At 37.7% G+C, this 17,066-nt stretch overlaps 2 protein-coding genes and 1 non-coding gene across 3 annotated transcripts; 2 read left to right on the top strand and 1 right to left on the bottom strand.

The window, feature by feature from the left end:
• Positions 1-1,093: 1,093 nt before the first annotated feature.
• Positions 1,094-3,236, top strand: LOC137715393 (zinc transporter 6, chloroplastic). Its single transcript, XM_068454712.2, has 2 exons — positions 1,094-1,994; positions 2,702-3,236. The coding sequence occupies exons 1-2, from the start codon at positions 1,257-1,259 to the stop codon at positions 3,014-3,016; spliced, it is 1,053 nt and encodes a 350-aa protein (XP_068310813.2). The 5' UTR covers positions 1,094-1,256; the 3' UTR covers positions 3,017-3,236.
• Positions 3,237-4,017: 781 nt separating this feature from the next.
• Positions 4,018-4,091, top strand: TRNAI-UAU (transfer RNA isoleucine (anticodon UAU)). Its single transcript has one exon. It is a non-coding gene; the product is annotated as a tRNA-Ile (tRNA).
• A 5,457-nt stretch (positions 4,092-9,548) lies between these two features.
• LOC137714194 (RING-H2 finger protein ATL2) lies at positions 9,549-10,695 on the bottom strand. Its single transcript, XM_068453468.2, has one exon. It carries the CDS (start codon positions 10,598-10,600, stop codon positions 9,782-9,784), a length of 819 nt encoding a protein of 272 aa, XP_068309569.1. The 5' UTR covers positions 10,601-10,695; the 3' UTR covers positions 9,549-9,781.
• Between the last annotated feature and the right edge of the window lie 6,371 nt (positions 10,696-17,066).

Here is a 17,066-nt window from a genome sequence, read left to right as displayed (position 1 = left end):
AAGTAAACATTAGCAATGACAGATTCAGGGATCTTATCCTATGGGTTCCAGGACCTAAAGAAGTTGAGAAATTAATTGGTATAAGGTCGGAGGATTCTATATCCATTCAGTATGAGATTTTAGAATGCTCACAAATTGTTCAATAAAATGCCTCTTACACAGAATTCGGCAGGCCTTGACAAGTGATGCTCGACATCAAGCCTTGAAAGTTGTCGATAGAACTAGGAAGATAACAACATACTCACCAAGTGCTCGACTAAATGCATCAATGGAAATATTAAAAACAAATTGGGTAATAAAATTAAAATTCTTGAATATGTCACTTACACAAGACACGAAGGACCGTGTCGAGAATATTGTACTAGTTTCATCGTAGAACTACAAATTTCAAAAAAGCGTGCCCTAAATTCGATACGAAAAATCTTGCACAAAGTGCTTAGAAGATCTTACACCTTTCCATCAACTGCCAATTTGTTTGCGTTGATTTACCTTCTAACAGTCTAAAAGCAACCATATAGCTCATAACTTAATGTACAAATTTTCGAAGCAAAGTTAAAATTTAACTCACATTTCAATTCACCATCGACCGATCCATATAAGAACAAAAGTAGCCAACTTTTTCTTCTTCTTCATTGTTCAAAAAAAAAAAAAAAACTTTTTCTTTTTTCTCTTTAGTATACAAAAGCATTAACTTCATTCCTCAAAAAAATTTGGAAGTGGAAACACACACATATCACACTTGATAGAAGTGGATTCATTCAGAATCTTAGCGTTCGGAATCTAGAAATCTAGAAATCATCAAATCTGAATCATTCAAATTAAATCAAACGATTCTCACTACCTCTTTCCGTTAGCCATTTCATAGAAACCAACCACTTCAATTTCTTTTCCAGATAAATAGAATGTCCAACTTTTTTTATCCAAGCTCCTGACGGATCCGATTCCACACTTAACAATGAAAACTCACGGATATCCACCACCGCAGCATGCCACCATCCTCCGTGTCAAATGGCTGTGAGACCGTACAGTCACTGGGCCCCACAACCCGGACCCACACAGTTTAATCCCACAAGCATCGCTCTCCCCTTCGCTCTCTCTCCTTCTCTCTCTCTCTCCTTCCCAACAAGACAAGAAGTCCACAAATTATATCGGCCTCAGAGACAGTTGAACTTTTGGGTTTTTGGGGTGGGGGAGGGCAGAGTAAAAAACTGCACCGCAGAGTCAGTTGAATTTTGCGTTTCGGATTATATCGGAAAATGGCGTCTTGCGTATCGGACACGGCTCGGTCCCTCTCCTGCCGAGACGGACGCGCCGCCGCGCACCTCAAGCTAATCTCAATCGCCGCCATATTCGTCACCAGCGTCGTCGGCATATCGTCCCCCGTCCTCCTCTCCCGCTACTTCCAAGGCAAGCCCGCGTACGACAAAGCCACGCTTGTCATCAAGTGCTTCGCCGCCGGCGTCATCCTCTCCACCTCCCTCGTCCACGTCCTCCCCGACGCCTTCCACGCCCTTTCCGACTGCCGCGTGTCATCCCACCACCCCTGGAAGGACTACCCCTTCTCGGGGCTCGTCACCATGATCGGCGCTTTAATCGCCCTCCTCGTCGACCTCACCGCCACCTCCCACATGGAGTCCCACTCCGCCGTCGGCGGCCACGGTCACGGCGGATACGAGATGGTGCCTGTGGGGGCGCGGGAGGAATTGGTGGGGAAGAATAGCAATTTGAAGGGTAAGAATAGCAAGCAGTCGGTGGATGTGGAGGTGGCGGTGGGTGTGGAGAGCAACAGTGGTGGGGGTAGTGAGGAAATGTTGATCCGGATGAAGCAGCGGCTGGTTTCGCAGGTGTTGGAAATCGGGATTATTTTCCACTCAGTGATAATTGGGGTGACGATGGGGATGTCGCAGAACCAGTGCACCATCCGGCCGTTGGTCGCTGCGCTGTCGTTTCACCAGATTTTCGAAGGGATGGGACTCGGAGGATGCATTGCTCAGGTAAATTTAATTAATTTAAATATCTTAATAATTTGATTTTTTTACTTAATTAGTTGATGCATTGACCCTATCCTTTCTAATCAGAAAAATGAAATGAATTTAGGAGATAAATAATGACGACAGAGTTTATTACATTTTTCTATGTTTGCGGGCCTATGATTTACATTTGAGTTATTGACCGATGACTGACTAAAAATTCTAGTATATTCTCGTACGATTAAAATTCTATTCGTTTAGAAGTGTTTTTAAAATAATTAAAAATATTTTGTATAAAATTTATTTTGAATTCTAAAAGTATATTAAGTGATTTTTAAGAAAAGCACCAGATATGTCCTTCTTGCATAAAACAATTAAAGTAATTTTTCAAGATCTATTTGGATTTGTATTACGAATTGATTTCTAAAACATTTTCACAAAAAGCGATATCAGTCATCTCAATGATACTTCTAATAAGCGACCCTAAAATTCAGATTGTTTTAAATACTGAAACAAGAATAAAGACATGGTTCATCACGTATATGTATTTTTATTTCATTAACACGGGACACAACCGTGAGGGTATACATGTACCATATAAGTCTTTCTCGTAAAGTAAAGATTGTAGAGTAGTTTAAAATAGAATACTATTATCTATATGCTGTGACAAATAAAGAAAGTGCTTTTGCGTGTACCTAGCTTCTAACATATATGAGTTGGGAAAATTGCAGGCAGGATTTAAGTTTGGGACAACAGCCTACATGTGCTTCATGTTTGCAGTGACAACTCCAATGGGGATAGTATTGGGGATGATCTTATTCTCTGCGACAGGTTATGACGATAGTAACCCTAATGCCCTAATCTTGGAGGGTTTGTTGGGCTCCTTCTCCTCGGGCATACTTATCTACATGGCTCTGGTCGATCTCATTGCTCTCGATTTCTTCCACAACAAGATGATGAGCTCTAACTCATGGCTGCGGAAAACGTCGTTCATCGCTCTTGTTCTTGGCTCTACCTCTATGTCCATCCTTGCCCTTTGGGCATAGAATTTGCTCTAGTAGCACCTTGTTGCAATCACATACTCCACTGGGATCTTTTTAAGAAGTAGAGGAACGAAATCGAAAATGTTAACATCAATTAGGCGATTGGGTTCTACCTCTATGAGTTATATAAGATGAATTCTACCCTAGAGGTTCCAAACACTAACAATATATATCGTTCTCGCATCAAATTGAATAAAAATTAACTTTTATTTATCAACGAAAATGAGAATTTGAATTTGGATTTGTTAGTTCCAAATACATTTTGTTTTTCTTCTAATTAGATGCAAAACGTTTTTGAACAAAATGAAGACTGGATAGCACTATCACTACCAAAAATAGATTAGACTAAGGACTGGTTTAGTATTGTTGTGCTTTGAAAAAAAGCTGTTTCTGCTGTGCTGTGAGAATAAGCAGCTGTGAAATAAAGCAGCAGAGTGTTTGGTAAACTTTTTTGTAAAAGTGCTTTTGAAAAGAAAAAAAACAGTATTATAGTGTTTGGTAAACTTTTATGTAAAACAGATGTGAAAAAAAACCAGTTTTTCAAAGTTGGGTTTTGCAGCTTCTTGTTTTTGGCTTTTTTTCACCCAAAACTGTGAAAAAAAACTGAAGCTGAATGTTTACCAAACATAAAAACAGCTCCCAGCTTTTTTTTATACCAGCTTTTTTCAGAATCACCTCAGTACCAAACCAGGCCTAACATGATGCGAAAGAAGCTACTTAATTATTTAGTTTACAATGAGACTTGTAGCTCAGTGAATTAAGTCTTTTATTTTTATGTTGAGCTCAACTTTTCGCTTTCCCTTTTGCTTGGACAAAAGAAATAAGAAATAGCCAACAAACGTTGGCCCACGTTCTTTATCTTTACCATATATCTAGTTTCTGCCTTCTATGTCATCTCTAACTACACATACTAAAGTAGAAGTACGTGGAATGCAACTAAATTAAAAGTACATGGCCTCTTATACAATATATATTAACAAATTTTGAGAAACAAATAACAAATTGGTCCCGTAGCTCAGTTGGTTAGAGCGTTGGTCTTATGAGCCGAAGGTCGCGGGTTCGAGCCCCGCCGGGACCAATTGTACTTAATTATTTTGGTTATTTCTGTTAGAGCAAGCCTTTTATGCAAATGAATCTTCAATTTTTTAAAAAAATAGGATTAGGTTTGGGTTTCACTTCACATCAAAATTCAATGATTCGAACAAAAATTTAATTCAATAAAAAATTATTTGCCTATTTAATTATTAGGATAAAATTTCATTCTTTCTTATATAACAAAGTATTCATTAATTTTTTTGAACCCAATTAGATGTCTTAAATATTTCCGATTTGGCTAATAGTTTGTAAGGATGATCCATGATGTGCAACTTGAAAAATAGATGGTTTGGATCATTAAAATTCAATGTCATGTGGACCCGACAACTAATCACAATTTTTATATAAAAAAAAATAAAGATCCCTTCCCTTAAAGGACTACAAACTCCAAATGTTTAGTGGCTACTTATATAACAAAGTATTCATTAATTTTTTTGAACCCAATTAGATGTCTTAAATATTTCCGATTTGGCTAATAGTTTGTAAGGATGATCCATGATGTGCAACTTGAAAAATAGATGGTTTGGATCATTAAAATTCAATGTCATGTGGACCCGACAACTAATCACAATTTTTATATAAAAAAAATGAAGATCCCTTCCCTTAAAGGACTACAAACTCCAAATGTTTAGTGGCTAAGCCAGTATGTCGTTAGTTGTTGTGTGTGTGTGTGTGTGTGTGTGTTTTTTTTTGTTTTTTTTGGTGGGGGGGTCGAAATTTAAAGGATAAATGTGAAATTCTATTCGAATTTTAGTATTCAATTTTTCATATTTCGTATTTTCGAGAAATTATTATTATTTTTGATAATTTTAGAATTTTAGTTGACTAGTTACAAAGTTTGATTGTTTGTAATTAGTCATAAAAATCGTAGATCTTTTGCAGTCACTCTTAATATATTCCGATGGAGATTGATCCCACGAACGCGTAGGCGAAAGCCGTTCATGAAATAGAGTTATAACGAAGGAGATAAGTGAGCAAAGACAAGAGCAAAGCCACCACCCCTAGTCGACTCGACTCGTCTCAATCTCATGAACAAGAACCACTCAACCCTCATCTCGTTTTACCACCATTCACGGCGGGGAGAAGCTCGCCTTTTTGGGCTCCCCGTCTCCGTTCATTTAGGCATTTCGTCGAACACCTTCTGTGCATGTTCACAGCAGGGCCATCTCTGAGATTTCGGGAGCCTTGTGCGAAATTTATAAAAGGACCCCCTTTTTAGATATATATATTAAATAGGACAATATATTGGTACTAGAAAATAATAACTTAAATCAAAACAATATTTAGGACTCACTGATTGTAAGTTTACAAATGTCATTAAATAAGTAAAAAAAGTTACAAACATAACATTCACTAAATAATAAAAAACAGTTCAATCTTAAGCAACTAGATAAAGAAAGAAAAAAAGCTTCAAAAACTCGAACTTTAAAGTTTCACTTGAATATATAGCATTATTATATAATAATATTGAAAAGAAATTTTTTTTTTAAAGGTGTTGTTATTGGTACTCCTAATATCTCATTGTGCATTCCAAATTTTTATATTTAGAAAGAAAAAAAATTTACACTTATAAAAGTGCCCTATAAGATTTTAAAGTGCCAGTAAAAATATTTTTTTAATATATAACATTATTACATATAAATATAAGATACAAAATTTTTTGGGGGGCTTTTCAAATTTGGGGGCCCTATACGATTGCACCTTTCGCTCCCCTCAACGCCGCCTCTGGTTTACAATGGCGGATTCTTTGTTCTTCATCAAGATTCCAATGACCGGAGGTGCGATCGCACCTCCTTGCGATGGTGTGGCTCTGCCACTGCAAATCCTCTTTCTCATTTTTGGCTAAAGTAAAAATCGATTCAAAACGAAGCTCAAAGCATGGAAATAGTATCATGTATCACGAAGACGGTCAATTTTTTGTGCCTAAATATCATTATTCAATACATAAGAAGAAAAACAAAAGGAGCTTGAGGTGAAAGCACACAAAAGTTGCCAATATATCCCCTCATCTATGACTCACGTAACACATCAGTAGGACATGCAAGTAGTTCAATATTGAGAAGTTGCACTAACACAAATGCTCACAACTACCTAACGCCCGAACTGACAGCCCATATTTATAATTAAACTAGCCTCTATTGCCAGAACTGGATACCTGACATGTCATTCTATTTCATGCAAGTTTTTCTTATGTTTGGCAATAATTTTTAGATAACTGATAAAAGTGCTCCCATCAAAACTGCTTATGACCATGAATTCTGCTACAAAAGTACTCTCGAACATGCCCGAAGAGTACTAAAACACACGGCCTCGCCGTCACAACCCACACCAATACCACCATTTAAACCCAAGAGAACCCACCAAAAGCTCGTCAAAACCTCCTATACAATTTTAATGGCATCCGAACACTCACAACTCTTTGAGCGGCATTTCAGTGATCTCAACCACTCCGACTTCCACACCTACAGCCAAGGCCACTTACTAGTCCTCTTCTTCTCTCTGATCTTCATCATCGCCACCCTATTCTTCTATGCTCATTGGGCTTGTATCAAAGGTCGTCTCTCAACAACCACCGCTAGGGCTACAAATATTGCATCTTTGCCACAAATGCATCAGTCACTGGGGCTCGAGGCTGCTGCCATTGATAGCTTGCCGGTTGTCTTGCATCGATCGGTGGTAATAGCCAACCCTAGTACTGTTCTTGACGTTGAATCCATTGGTATCGAGTGTTGCATTTGTCTTGGAGTTTTTGAAGGAGAAGAGATGGTTAAGGTGTTGCCAAAGTGCCTACATACATATCATTCTGAGTGTGTGGATAAGTGGCTGACCGTTCAGTCAAACTGCCCGCTTTGTAGATTGTCCCTCCGAGTCATCAACTCTCTTTAGTTAATATGACCTCCTTATCGAATTTTATCTCATAAATTTCCACCTATAAAAAGGTCAATCTCAAGCCAACAAGGCTCATTTCTCCCCCTCCTCTCATACAAACCGTAGCACAAATCCCTAGCCCATACTAGAAGTGCAGAAGGCGTGTAGAAAAGGGAAAGATCGCTGCTAGTTCGTCGTTCAACTTTGATCATGTCAATGGCTTCTCGAAGTCAATACTTTATGTATGCATTATATATATATTAGCTTATTATACGCAGTTTGACACACAAATGACTGCTTCGAAGAGAATGATGAAAGTAATTTTCTTTGAGTATCCCTTCAAAATCTGAAAAGGAGCCGAAAAAGAGGTTCACTTGCCCAAGGCCCAATTTGGCTACTAAACAAAGGCCATACTTCTGAGAATCCAAGGCCTTACCATGCCTCTCGGCTCTTGTCTATTTAGATTTTCCAAGATGTGATTTTATCACTCATCTTTACGCTTGTAAGTAAGTATAAATCTTATTCAAATCATTCTCTTCGTAATTTAAATAAACTTAGTACTAATTGTCTTGTCGTTTATAAGGAAGGAAAAAAAAGCTGAATTGAGTTTGTAATCTTTGTCAGAAAAGAGTCTTTGATTATATATGAAGTTATAAACAAATCCGTTGGCAGTGGCATATACACAAAAATGAGAACTTTTTAGGTTCATTTGGTCAACCACCAACAATATTTATATTGTCCTAATTTAACCACTTTATCATTCTAAGCTGGAAAAAAGTAGCTTACTATAATATTGATGGCTAAACTTGGGGTCTTGGTTCTTTCTATCCGTCTTGTGTGGGTTTAGAGAGGAACGCCACTACTATTGTAGCCTAACGACCAAGTGTTATGTTTAGTTCGACTCATCTAATTTATTATCATCCTTTCATAAAATTTAAAACACGTTTCATTGGTTCAGTTATTAATTTAGCGATATCTCTTTTTGCAACGTTAAAAAATGTGGCATAAAAATCATGATTGATCCAAAAAACAAGGACAATGTACAAAAATTAATGCAGCTATACCCGAAATCCAGGCAAAGTTATGTATTAAATGTAAGAGCATAGAGCATACAGTGAGCCACCATCACAATTTCACAAGAGTTTGCTCGACTATTCTTCCTTCGCACATATATGCGAAAACAATGGTCCAAAACATTGACCAGAAATCATGGACAAACGACTTGACAGCACCTCTCTTGTCTTCGTCATGCACAGGGCCTCTCCAGTCTCCAGTCAAAGACATGAGTCCCTCTACATTGCCCATCTATTATCGGTGATGCCTACAAACTAGTTCCATATCTTAGGGCTTCAATCCAAATTTTGTTTCATTTGGATTAGATGTTTGAAACACGGTACTTTTTTTGTGTGTTATTAAGTATCCAATACTTCGGTTGTTTTAACTTAAAAAAAAAAAAAAATTAAAATCAGTTAAAACATTTGGATATTCAATACTCCGAATCATCCAAAAATCTTTGTTGAAACACTATGAGTTTGAATAAAGTCAAATTAAGTTTATGACTTTGTTCAAGCTCACAACTCCATGACTCTAGTTTAACATCATCTCTTTTTTGTCAAAAAGTTAACATCATCTCTTGATTCCAATGTTTAGATTTTTTTTTTTTTATTACGATGAAGAGAATCGAACTCTGAACCTATTCTAATTCTAACTTATTTTCTTAACGTAATTGTGATTTAATATAAACTCATTAACTTACCAATAACTGCCTTTGGGCTAACATAGCCTCTTTCGTACCATGAACAAGCTTAAGGTCAGCTAGAATATTCACATGTTGTTCGTCGACAATGTCTTTCGGCTTGATCTGAAGCCTTGACTCACCCTCTGTGGCGGAACATCACAGAGAAGTATTTGGGTTTTGGGAAATTGGAATCTCACCACTATTTACATTACTTAAGCTGACATCTTCTACTAAGTTTACCGCTGCTCGCTGGTGCTTACCTCTAGGGGGAACACACTCCTACCAATACATTTCAACATCCTACTGCTTTAGCAAATCATCAAAATACTCCAAATCTTTGAGTATAGTGTAGGCTGTAATACCAGTGATTGTGTAGAAGCCGATGTGAGTTCTATTGCGTATTTGTGCACCCAAACACCAAAGATGTCCGGACAAGCAGAAATAACACGTAGTTTGGACGTCTGTTCTGAAGCTTTTCCCCTAGTTTAACTGCTAACGGCATCAAACTAGTACGAAGTTTTACCACGTTACTCTTTTTATTTTTTTGTGTGCTAATTGATGACTCCTTACAAATACGGTATGGATTACGAACATGAGACTAATCTAAGCTTAAAGTTTTCCAATGGTCTCCTTTTCACTGCAGAATTGTGCCCGAAAACTGCAAATTGGCACCCTTGTTTTGTTACCCCACTCAACTACACACTATTTGTACATGTCACATCCAAAATCTTTGATCCATGCCTTTTCATATCAAAACCGACCCAAATTTTTTAGCAAAAGTCGCATCAGAAAAACAATAACAACCAGAGAGGTATGAACAACTCACTCAATAACTCACGTCAACAAAAGGCATTTCTGATACGCACCAAAAATACAACACAAAAGATTCGATGTATTACTTGCAAGAAATCTATACAAATTTGGTTTACAACCAAACCCCAGAACCCCAGTTCTCTCTAATCTCTGATTCTCGATGAGAACTTTCACGCGACGGGAATGACATTGTAACATTATCTGAAGCCAATCACGCGCTGTCATGTGATAAAGTTAAAACACTAGACAGTTTCTCAGGCATCTGTTTGATCACTCCCATTTGTAGTTGGGAAAACCTTGCCACTTTCCGGCCTATTTCTGCTCAGCATTCTCTTCAATGAATACCCCACCATTAATGGCGATGATGACGAGGAAGACGATGACGATGAAGGTGTCGATTCGGTTTCAGTACCCATCGCTCCAACATGAACAATATCACAATTTGAAACATACCCAGAATCCAAAACATCAATCACAACCGATTCCTCTTCACCGGCAACCCGTTCCGCCATCGTATCAACCACTATCGGAGCTCTGCAAATTGGGCAGTTCGCGTGAGATCCCAGCCACATATCGATACACTCGACATGGAAACAGTGACCACATTTCGGCAAACTCCTCCCCATGTCGTTGTCCTCAAACAGGCTTAGACAAATTACACACTCCATCTCCAAAACCCCATTTTTGTAATTTTCCTTCTCCACCATTTCCTCCAGCTCCTCTGTTTTGTACACGAATAGAGGAATGGCGGAGATGGTTTTCGAGTCTAGGCCTTTGGATGAAGCAGAGCTCGAAAGATTGCTAATGGTGACCGAGTTTGCGTCCAAGGAGAAGGTGTGGAAGTTCTGGAAGCGGTTCGGGCCGAGGACATGAGATACGGTGACGGAGCTGCCCCGGCGGCGGCGGTGGGCTTGAGCTAAGAACCACTTGGCGTAGATGTGGAGGATGAGGACGAAGAGAATGACGAGAAGAAGAGAGACCACGGCGGCGAGCATGACAGTGCCGTCGTAGGAGAAGATGGTGTCGACGAGTTGTTTGAGGGGGTTGGTGGTGGAGTTATTGGGACTGAACATGATTTTGGATTGGAGATTATGCTGAGAAAGTGCAAGTATCTGAAGGGATTGATGGGTGAGAAGGGAAAACGGAAAAGGTAGATATAGTGGGTCATATGATTGAGTCAGTGAAGAAATGAATGGAATTACTACTAATTAACCACAAAATATCAGTAATGCTAACCTGCTAGATTTTAATCGTGAAAGATGTGTAATATCAAGTACAATTATCTGTGTATTTATGAATAAGTGTCGGTTGTTGATGCATGTAAGTGAGCGTTACAAGAATCAATATAAAACGATTATTAGCGCGTAAAAATATTAGTTGCTACCCCAACTTTTCGATTTATTCAAATTTGAGCTCACGATTAACCATGCCCCTAGATAAGATGCTAATATAAGTCTTGTGCATTATTGGGTTAGCAAATTTTTGACGAGTAATGATATACTTGCCAAATTTTATGTGTTGATATTTGACTTAGTAATATTATAGTTGATATACGTAAGTCTCACAATATATCAACAACTGACAATCGTTCACGAGCACATGTGAATGATATCGTCGTCAGCACAATCTAAGCTCGTTGTGAAATCTCTATCAGTTACATCCAAATAAGCAAGTTTAAGCGAATAAATTTAACAAGGCTAATAATGAAACAAAACTTATAAAATACACCCAAATGACTTGATTTTGGTTGTCCTTTTGTTTCTATATTTCCGTGAAGACGAGTGAGAAGGAGTTGACGTGAACACGAAGAAAAAGGGGTCTCCCTTGTTTTAATGGGATTAAAATGGTGGGTTTGGGGACACTCGGTTACCCTACTCCTACATTTGCGTGTAATGGTTGGCAAAAGTCTCAGAGTTTTCAAGTAGATTAATGCCTAATATGAAATTGTGGTTTGAAGTCAAAGGAAGATCCCTATTCCCTATATCCAAGGCCAAGGGAAATGGGAAAGGAAACCGACTGAAAGATTTTTTAATGTGATTGAAACACGGACACATACTTTATATGTCCTAGTACAAGTGAAGAACATTTAAAATAAAATTTCTCTCTATTTATACAATAATATATGATGTATGTGCCTGTGTTATGAAGACATCAAAAAATCTCTCAATGGGAAGTTGGACTCGATGCACGGTAGACTCGTGAAGGCGACGGCAGCTGAGGTGGGAGAGAGGATTGGTGGTGGGTTATTGGTTTCATGTGCTATTTCTTTAATGGAGGTGGTGGAATCCCGAGACCCTTGAGATTTATCGAATCAATCAACCACATTTCTTTCATTTGTTTCATTTGATTTTGGGGTTTCATGTTTTATTCTTCCTACAATAATTGCACTAAAGAGGACTGCTTTATAAGAGTCTACTGATTTGGTAGTGAGATGATTTTATAAAAAATAGGTATAAAAAAAAATCTGAGCTTAAAAAAGTATTTAGTAAATATTTAAAAACAGCTTATTTTCACAGTTTTAGGTGAAAAAAAGCTGAAAACATGAAACAACAAAAATAAGCTTATTTTCACAGCACAGCAGAAACAGTTTTTTTTTAAAGCACAGCAATATCAAACCAGCCCTTACTCTCGTGCTGTGCATGCCGGCTGTTTTCAATGGTTAATGTATGTGAAATTTACGTACGTACGATTAATAAGTGTTTACAGTTGTTAATGTATGCTGCATGCAGACATTGTTCATGGTTACTATATGCAGGCAGTTTTACTATTGCAGTACTGTCATTAGAACGCTTTAACATCACATACGTTAACTTACAAAAAATTTGAGTTTTTACTCTATCGAAATGTTGTCTTGCTATCTCAACATAAGATGCTTAATTATGTTGTTTGATCAAGTTGACTGTTACTTGAATTTCGTACATGGTTACATTGGATCGACAATTTAACAAATATATATTAGTAAAATAACATTACTATTATAATTTATATCATGTTTATTTACTTGTTCATATTAACACAAGTTATTGTAAAATTTTTTATTTATAAATTTTTTTGCGTTTATTAACACATACAAGATAAAGAAGTACGTGGACAACACACAGCGATCCATAATATAATTAATACCTGATAATAAGAAAATTATGACATGTTTATTTACATATAATATGTATAACATATATGCAATACAAAAAAGTGCAAATTCTACATTGAGTTTCATAATCTAATACTTAAAAAATTAGGAATCAAATTAACTACATACGCATTCCTTCTTTTCCCTTCTAATCCATGAATTTCTCCATTTCAAGGTTAATAAATATAACTTTTGACTTGTAACTCAATATCCCATCAAAGTATGTTATTAAGTTCATAACTTTCATGTTCCCAGCAAATGTGCCATTAACAGATTCAACATCCAAACTCAACACAGATTCCCTCCTTTTCTTCTTCTTTCATATTTCTTGGAAACCTAACGGAAAGAATTTTACTGGGAAGGATAATCTCTTCCGAGGAATTTTTTCTTGGGGTGTTTTTGTTCATGGCAGAAGACTGAGGAGGACTGAAGAGCAGGGACCCAATTGTGGGAAGAATCTTTCTCAGGGGTCAATTCACAATTCAGGGTTCCCATGTGACACCAACCAGACCTTCTGTTCGCTTCCAGCAAGTACTGGTGGATCTTTAATACCTTCTTCTTCCTTTTCTTGCTGCATATGTTTTAGGGTTGGCTGGTGAATTTTACGGTTTTACCCTTCAGATGTAGGTGTAGGCTCTGTGGAGTCTTCGACCCATACACGCACGCTTGGCCTTGTTTCATCATCATATTGTTCGCATAGGGCAGGACCCCGACCACCCCACCCTCCCCCCCCCCCCCCCCCCCCCCCCCCAAACACATTGCAAAATTCTGGGAGTCAAATAAGCTGCCTGAAAGGTCAAGATCTTTCCAGGAATCAAGACAGACGGCGATTGCAGAACCAATGATCTTTTTGCTACTGGACTAGTGAGCCTAGAGACAATAGGGAAATTGCACCGAATAGAACTTCCACACTACATGTTTTCACTACTTAAATGAGAAAATACGATGCTAAGAAGAGCAGATACTTTAAATTTTTTCAACGTTAATTTTTATTGAAAAACACAAATACCAAGACTGATAAACCCACAATATCTAATCTTATACTCCGAATACTATAGATTTGTGCACTTTTTTTAAATGAAAGGATGATAATGTCACATAAGACTTGATCATCGGATAGAATAGTAACCTTACTCTTTAAACCTGCATAAGGCGGTTAAAAAGAACCAAAATTATGAGATTACCCATCAACTACAAAGTAGGCTACTTCCTTCCCGCTCATAATGATTAGAAAAGGCTAATTCCTCGATCAAACGTTCCCCGTCCCCTACATTCGATACCGTGTAAGTATTATTTCCGCAATTTGATTTGTGGAAGTGCTATTTGATATCATTCTCCAAAATACAAGGTTAACGTATGTTTTTGGTCCTTGTAGATGATGTTCCACTTTGGTTCCGGTAAATTGTTGTCATTTAACCCCTGTTGTTTTGTCACTTTTCAGCGTATTTAGAATTAAATCATTGCTCTTCAAGTGCAACAATCAGTAAACTACGACTGTTAAACCACAACAATTCAAACTATACGAACTAAAATGAAACTTCGCTTAAACTGCAAAGATTTTTTGGGTAACTAAACTTCGCTTAAATAGTTTGGATTACTTATTATTGTAGATGGATACAGTTGAGACACTTCTGCTAATACTTCGTTGTGTTAACGAATGGAGATTTGGCAAAAATAATTTACACGCACACTTGGCCTTGTTTCATCATCGTATTGTTCGCATAGAGCAGGACCCCCCACTTTGCAAAATTCTGGGAGTCAAATAAGCTGCCTGAAAGGTCAAGATCTTTCCAGGAATCAAAGACAGACGGCGATTGCAGAACCAATGGACTTTTTGCTACTGGACTAGTGAGCCTAGAGAAAAGAAAATAAAGGGAAACTGCACCAAATAGCACTTCTACGAAGACTACTATACATGTTTGCACTACTTAAATGAGACTTTTTTTTTTTGGTTATTTCCTTAACAAACGGTATTATCTACACTAAAGCAGAAGGTGGGCTTAGCTCACAATGGACTAGCAATAATATGGTTCAAATTCGCCTTTAGTGATAATCAAACATAAGACCTCCTACTTATAAGTAAAAATAAATACCACTAGACCGTAGCACTAAGTGACTACTTAAATGAGACTTTAATCATTTTAAATTTTCTTAACCGTTAATTTTTAGTAAAAAATACCATAAGTAAGATTAATAAACCCACAATATTTTATACTCTGGATACCATAGATTTATGCACTTATTTTTAATGAAAGGATGGTAACAAATTAGGCAAACCAAAATACACATAAGGCTTAATCGTCGGACTACAATAGTAACTTTACTCTCTAAACCTGCACAAGGCGGTTAGAAACAAGACCCCGAGAACCAAGACTCAGAGATTACCCATCAACTACAAAGTAAGCTACTTCATTCCCGCCTAGAGCTATTAGAAAAAGCTAAGGCTATCTCTAATCGAGGGTTGGCCAGATGGCTCGTTTTAGCCCTCTGGCCCTCCAAGATCTTAATATTTTAATGAACAGTACATGGTCATATTTGTCTCCATCTCCAACCTAGGGCCAAAGGGTCATATGGTCAAACATAATTTATTATTTAAAAACTACAACTTAAATTCAAATCCAATGGCTAAGTGACGTCAGCTAGCCGTTGGATTTGAAATTTTTTGGGCTATAAATAGGGTGGATATTGGGTTATAATTCACACAACTTTGAATTCAATCTATTTCAATTCAATATCTTTCAATTCAAATTTGCAATAAATTCCAACTTTGGATTCTCTTCGGATTCCAACTAGGGGTCCTCATCCAATTCCAAATTGGAAGAAAAATGGGCGCAGATGAGACTAGAAGATGAAGAGTCTAATGAAAAAGATGAAGCATGGCGCTACGCACAAAACATAGCAACAGCCATGGCTGTGGCCATGGTGTGTCAGCCAACTGCGCAACAACCTAAATGGGGTGGCTATGTTGCTAGTCGCTCTTACAAACCACGAAACAGAGCGATGACGCATGCCAATTTGATGAACTACTTCAACCCCAACTTGGTGTACACAAAAGAGGATTTTATACTTCGCTTCCGGATGAGGTGTCATGTCTTCACGCGTGTACTTCGTGATGTCCAGCAGGTCAATCCATACTTTCGACAGAAGTGGGACAGAGCATGCCACCTTGGTTTCTCACCTTATTAAAAGGTTATTGTTGCACTCCGAATGATAGCCTATGGCTCCCTAGCTGATTCGATGGATGAAACTCATGGTATGTCTGAGTTTACATGCCTTGAAACTCTTCAACAATTTTGTGTCACAATTGTTCAGGTTTACAAAGACGAGTACCTTCGCGAGCCAAATCAAGAAGATCTAGATCGGCTCCTTCGCAAAGCTGAAAACCGTGGGTTTCCGGGCATGATAGGGTCATTAGAATGCATGCATTGGAATTGGAAGAACTATCCCACCAAATGGCAATGAGGCTTCTGCGAAAGGTCGAGAAAGGCAACTATTGTGTTAGAGGTGGTTGCCTCGTATGACATATGGATCTGACATGCTTTCTTTGGAGTCCCTTGATCCCAAAATGACATTACAGTTCTTAGGCGTTCACCTCTCTTCAATACCCTGACGGAAGGTAAAGCACCTCAACTTGACTACTACATCAATGGTCGTCAGTACAATATGGGGTATTACTTGGCAAATGGCATCTACCCAAAGTGGGCAACACTTGTCCAAGCAATTCCAAACCCTAGGAATGTCGCCAAAAAGTTGTTTACCTTACACCAAGAGGTATACCAGAAAGATGTTGAGGGAGCTTTTGGTACTCTACAAGCACAATGGAAGATTATCAGCGAACTGGCAAGAGGGTGGAGTCGAGAAAATTTGGACTCCATCATGATGTCTTGCATCATATTATTGTGGGATGACCGAGATAGGTATATTGATGGAGAGTCTGATGACGACCAAGAAGATAGAAATAGGTCAAGAATGGCTCGTGCAAAAATATATGATGGACCTAATTTGCCTTTCAATTCAAGAACTGGTAGTATCTCTATAAATGAGTACATGAGGCGTTATAGAATGATACGTTCCCGTGCCATAAACAAGTACCTACAACAAGATCTTGTTGCGCATCTTTGGGCCAAAAATAGCATAGAGAAGGAGTTTAAGTTTTATGTTGTTAAATGTTTTTCAAAATGTTGTTTAATTTTAATGTTGTTAAATGTGTTTTTTTATGTTGTTTAATATTATTTAATATTGTTTAATATTGTTTAATGTTATTTAATGTTATTGAAAAAATTAAAGGAAAGATTATTAGAAGATGTAAGAAAATATAATGTGAAGAACTGAAATAGAATGACGTAAGATAGTATGGCTTAAGTATTGCTTGAAAAAAAAAAAAAGAGAATTTTTAAATTTCATAAACC

The sequence above is a fragment of the Pyrus communis genome, chromosome 3 (assembly GCF_041283825.1).
Source record: "Pyrus communis isolate YQ-2024b chromosome 3, ASM4128382v1, whole genome shotgun sequence".
Classification (NCBI taxonomy): domain Eukaryota; kingdom Viridiplantae; phylum Streptophyta; class Magnoliopsida; order Rosales; family Rosaceae; genus Pyrus; species Pyrus communis.
The sequence above is the reverse complement of the archived record's forward strand: the minus strand, read 5'-3'. Positions and strand labels throughout refer to the sequence as shown.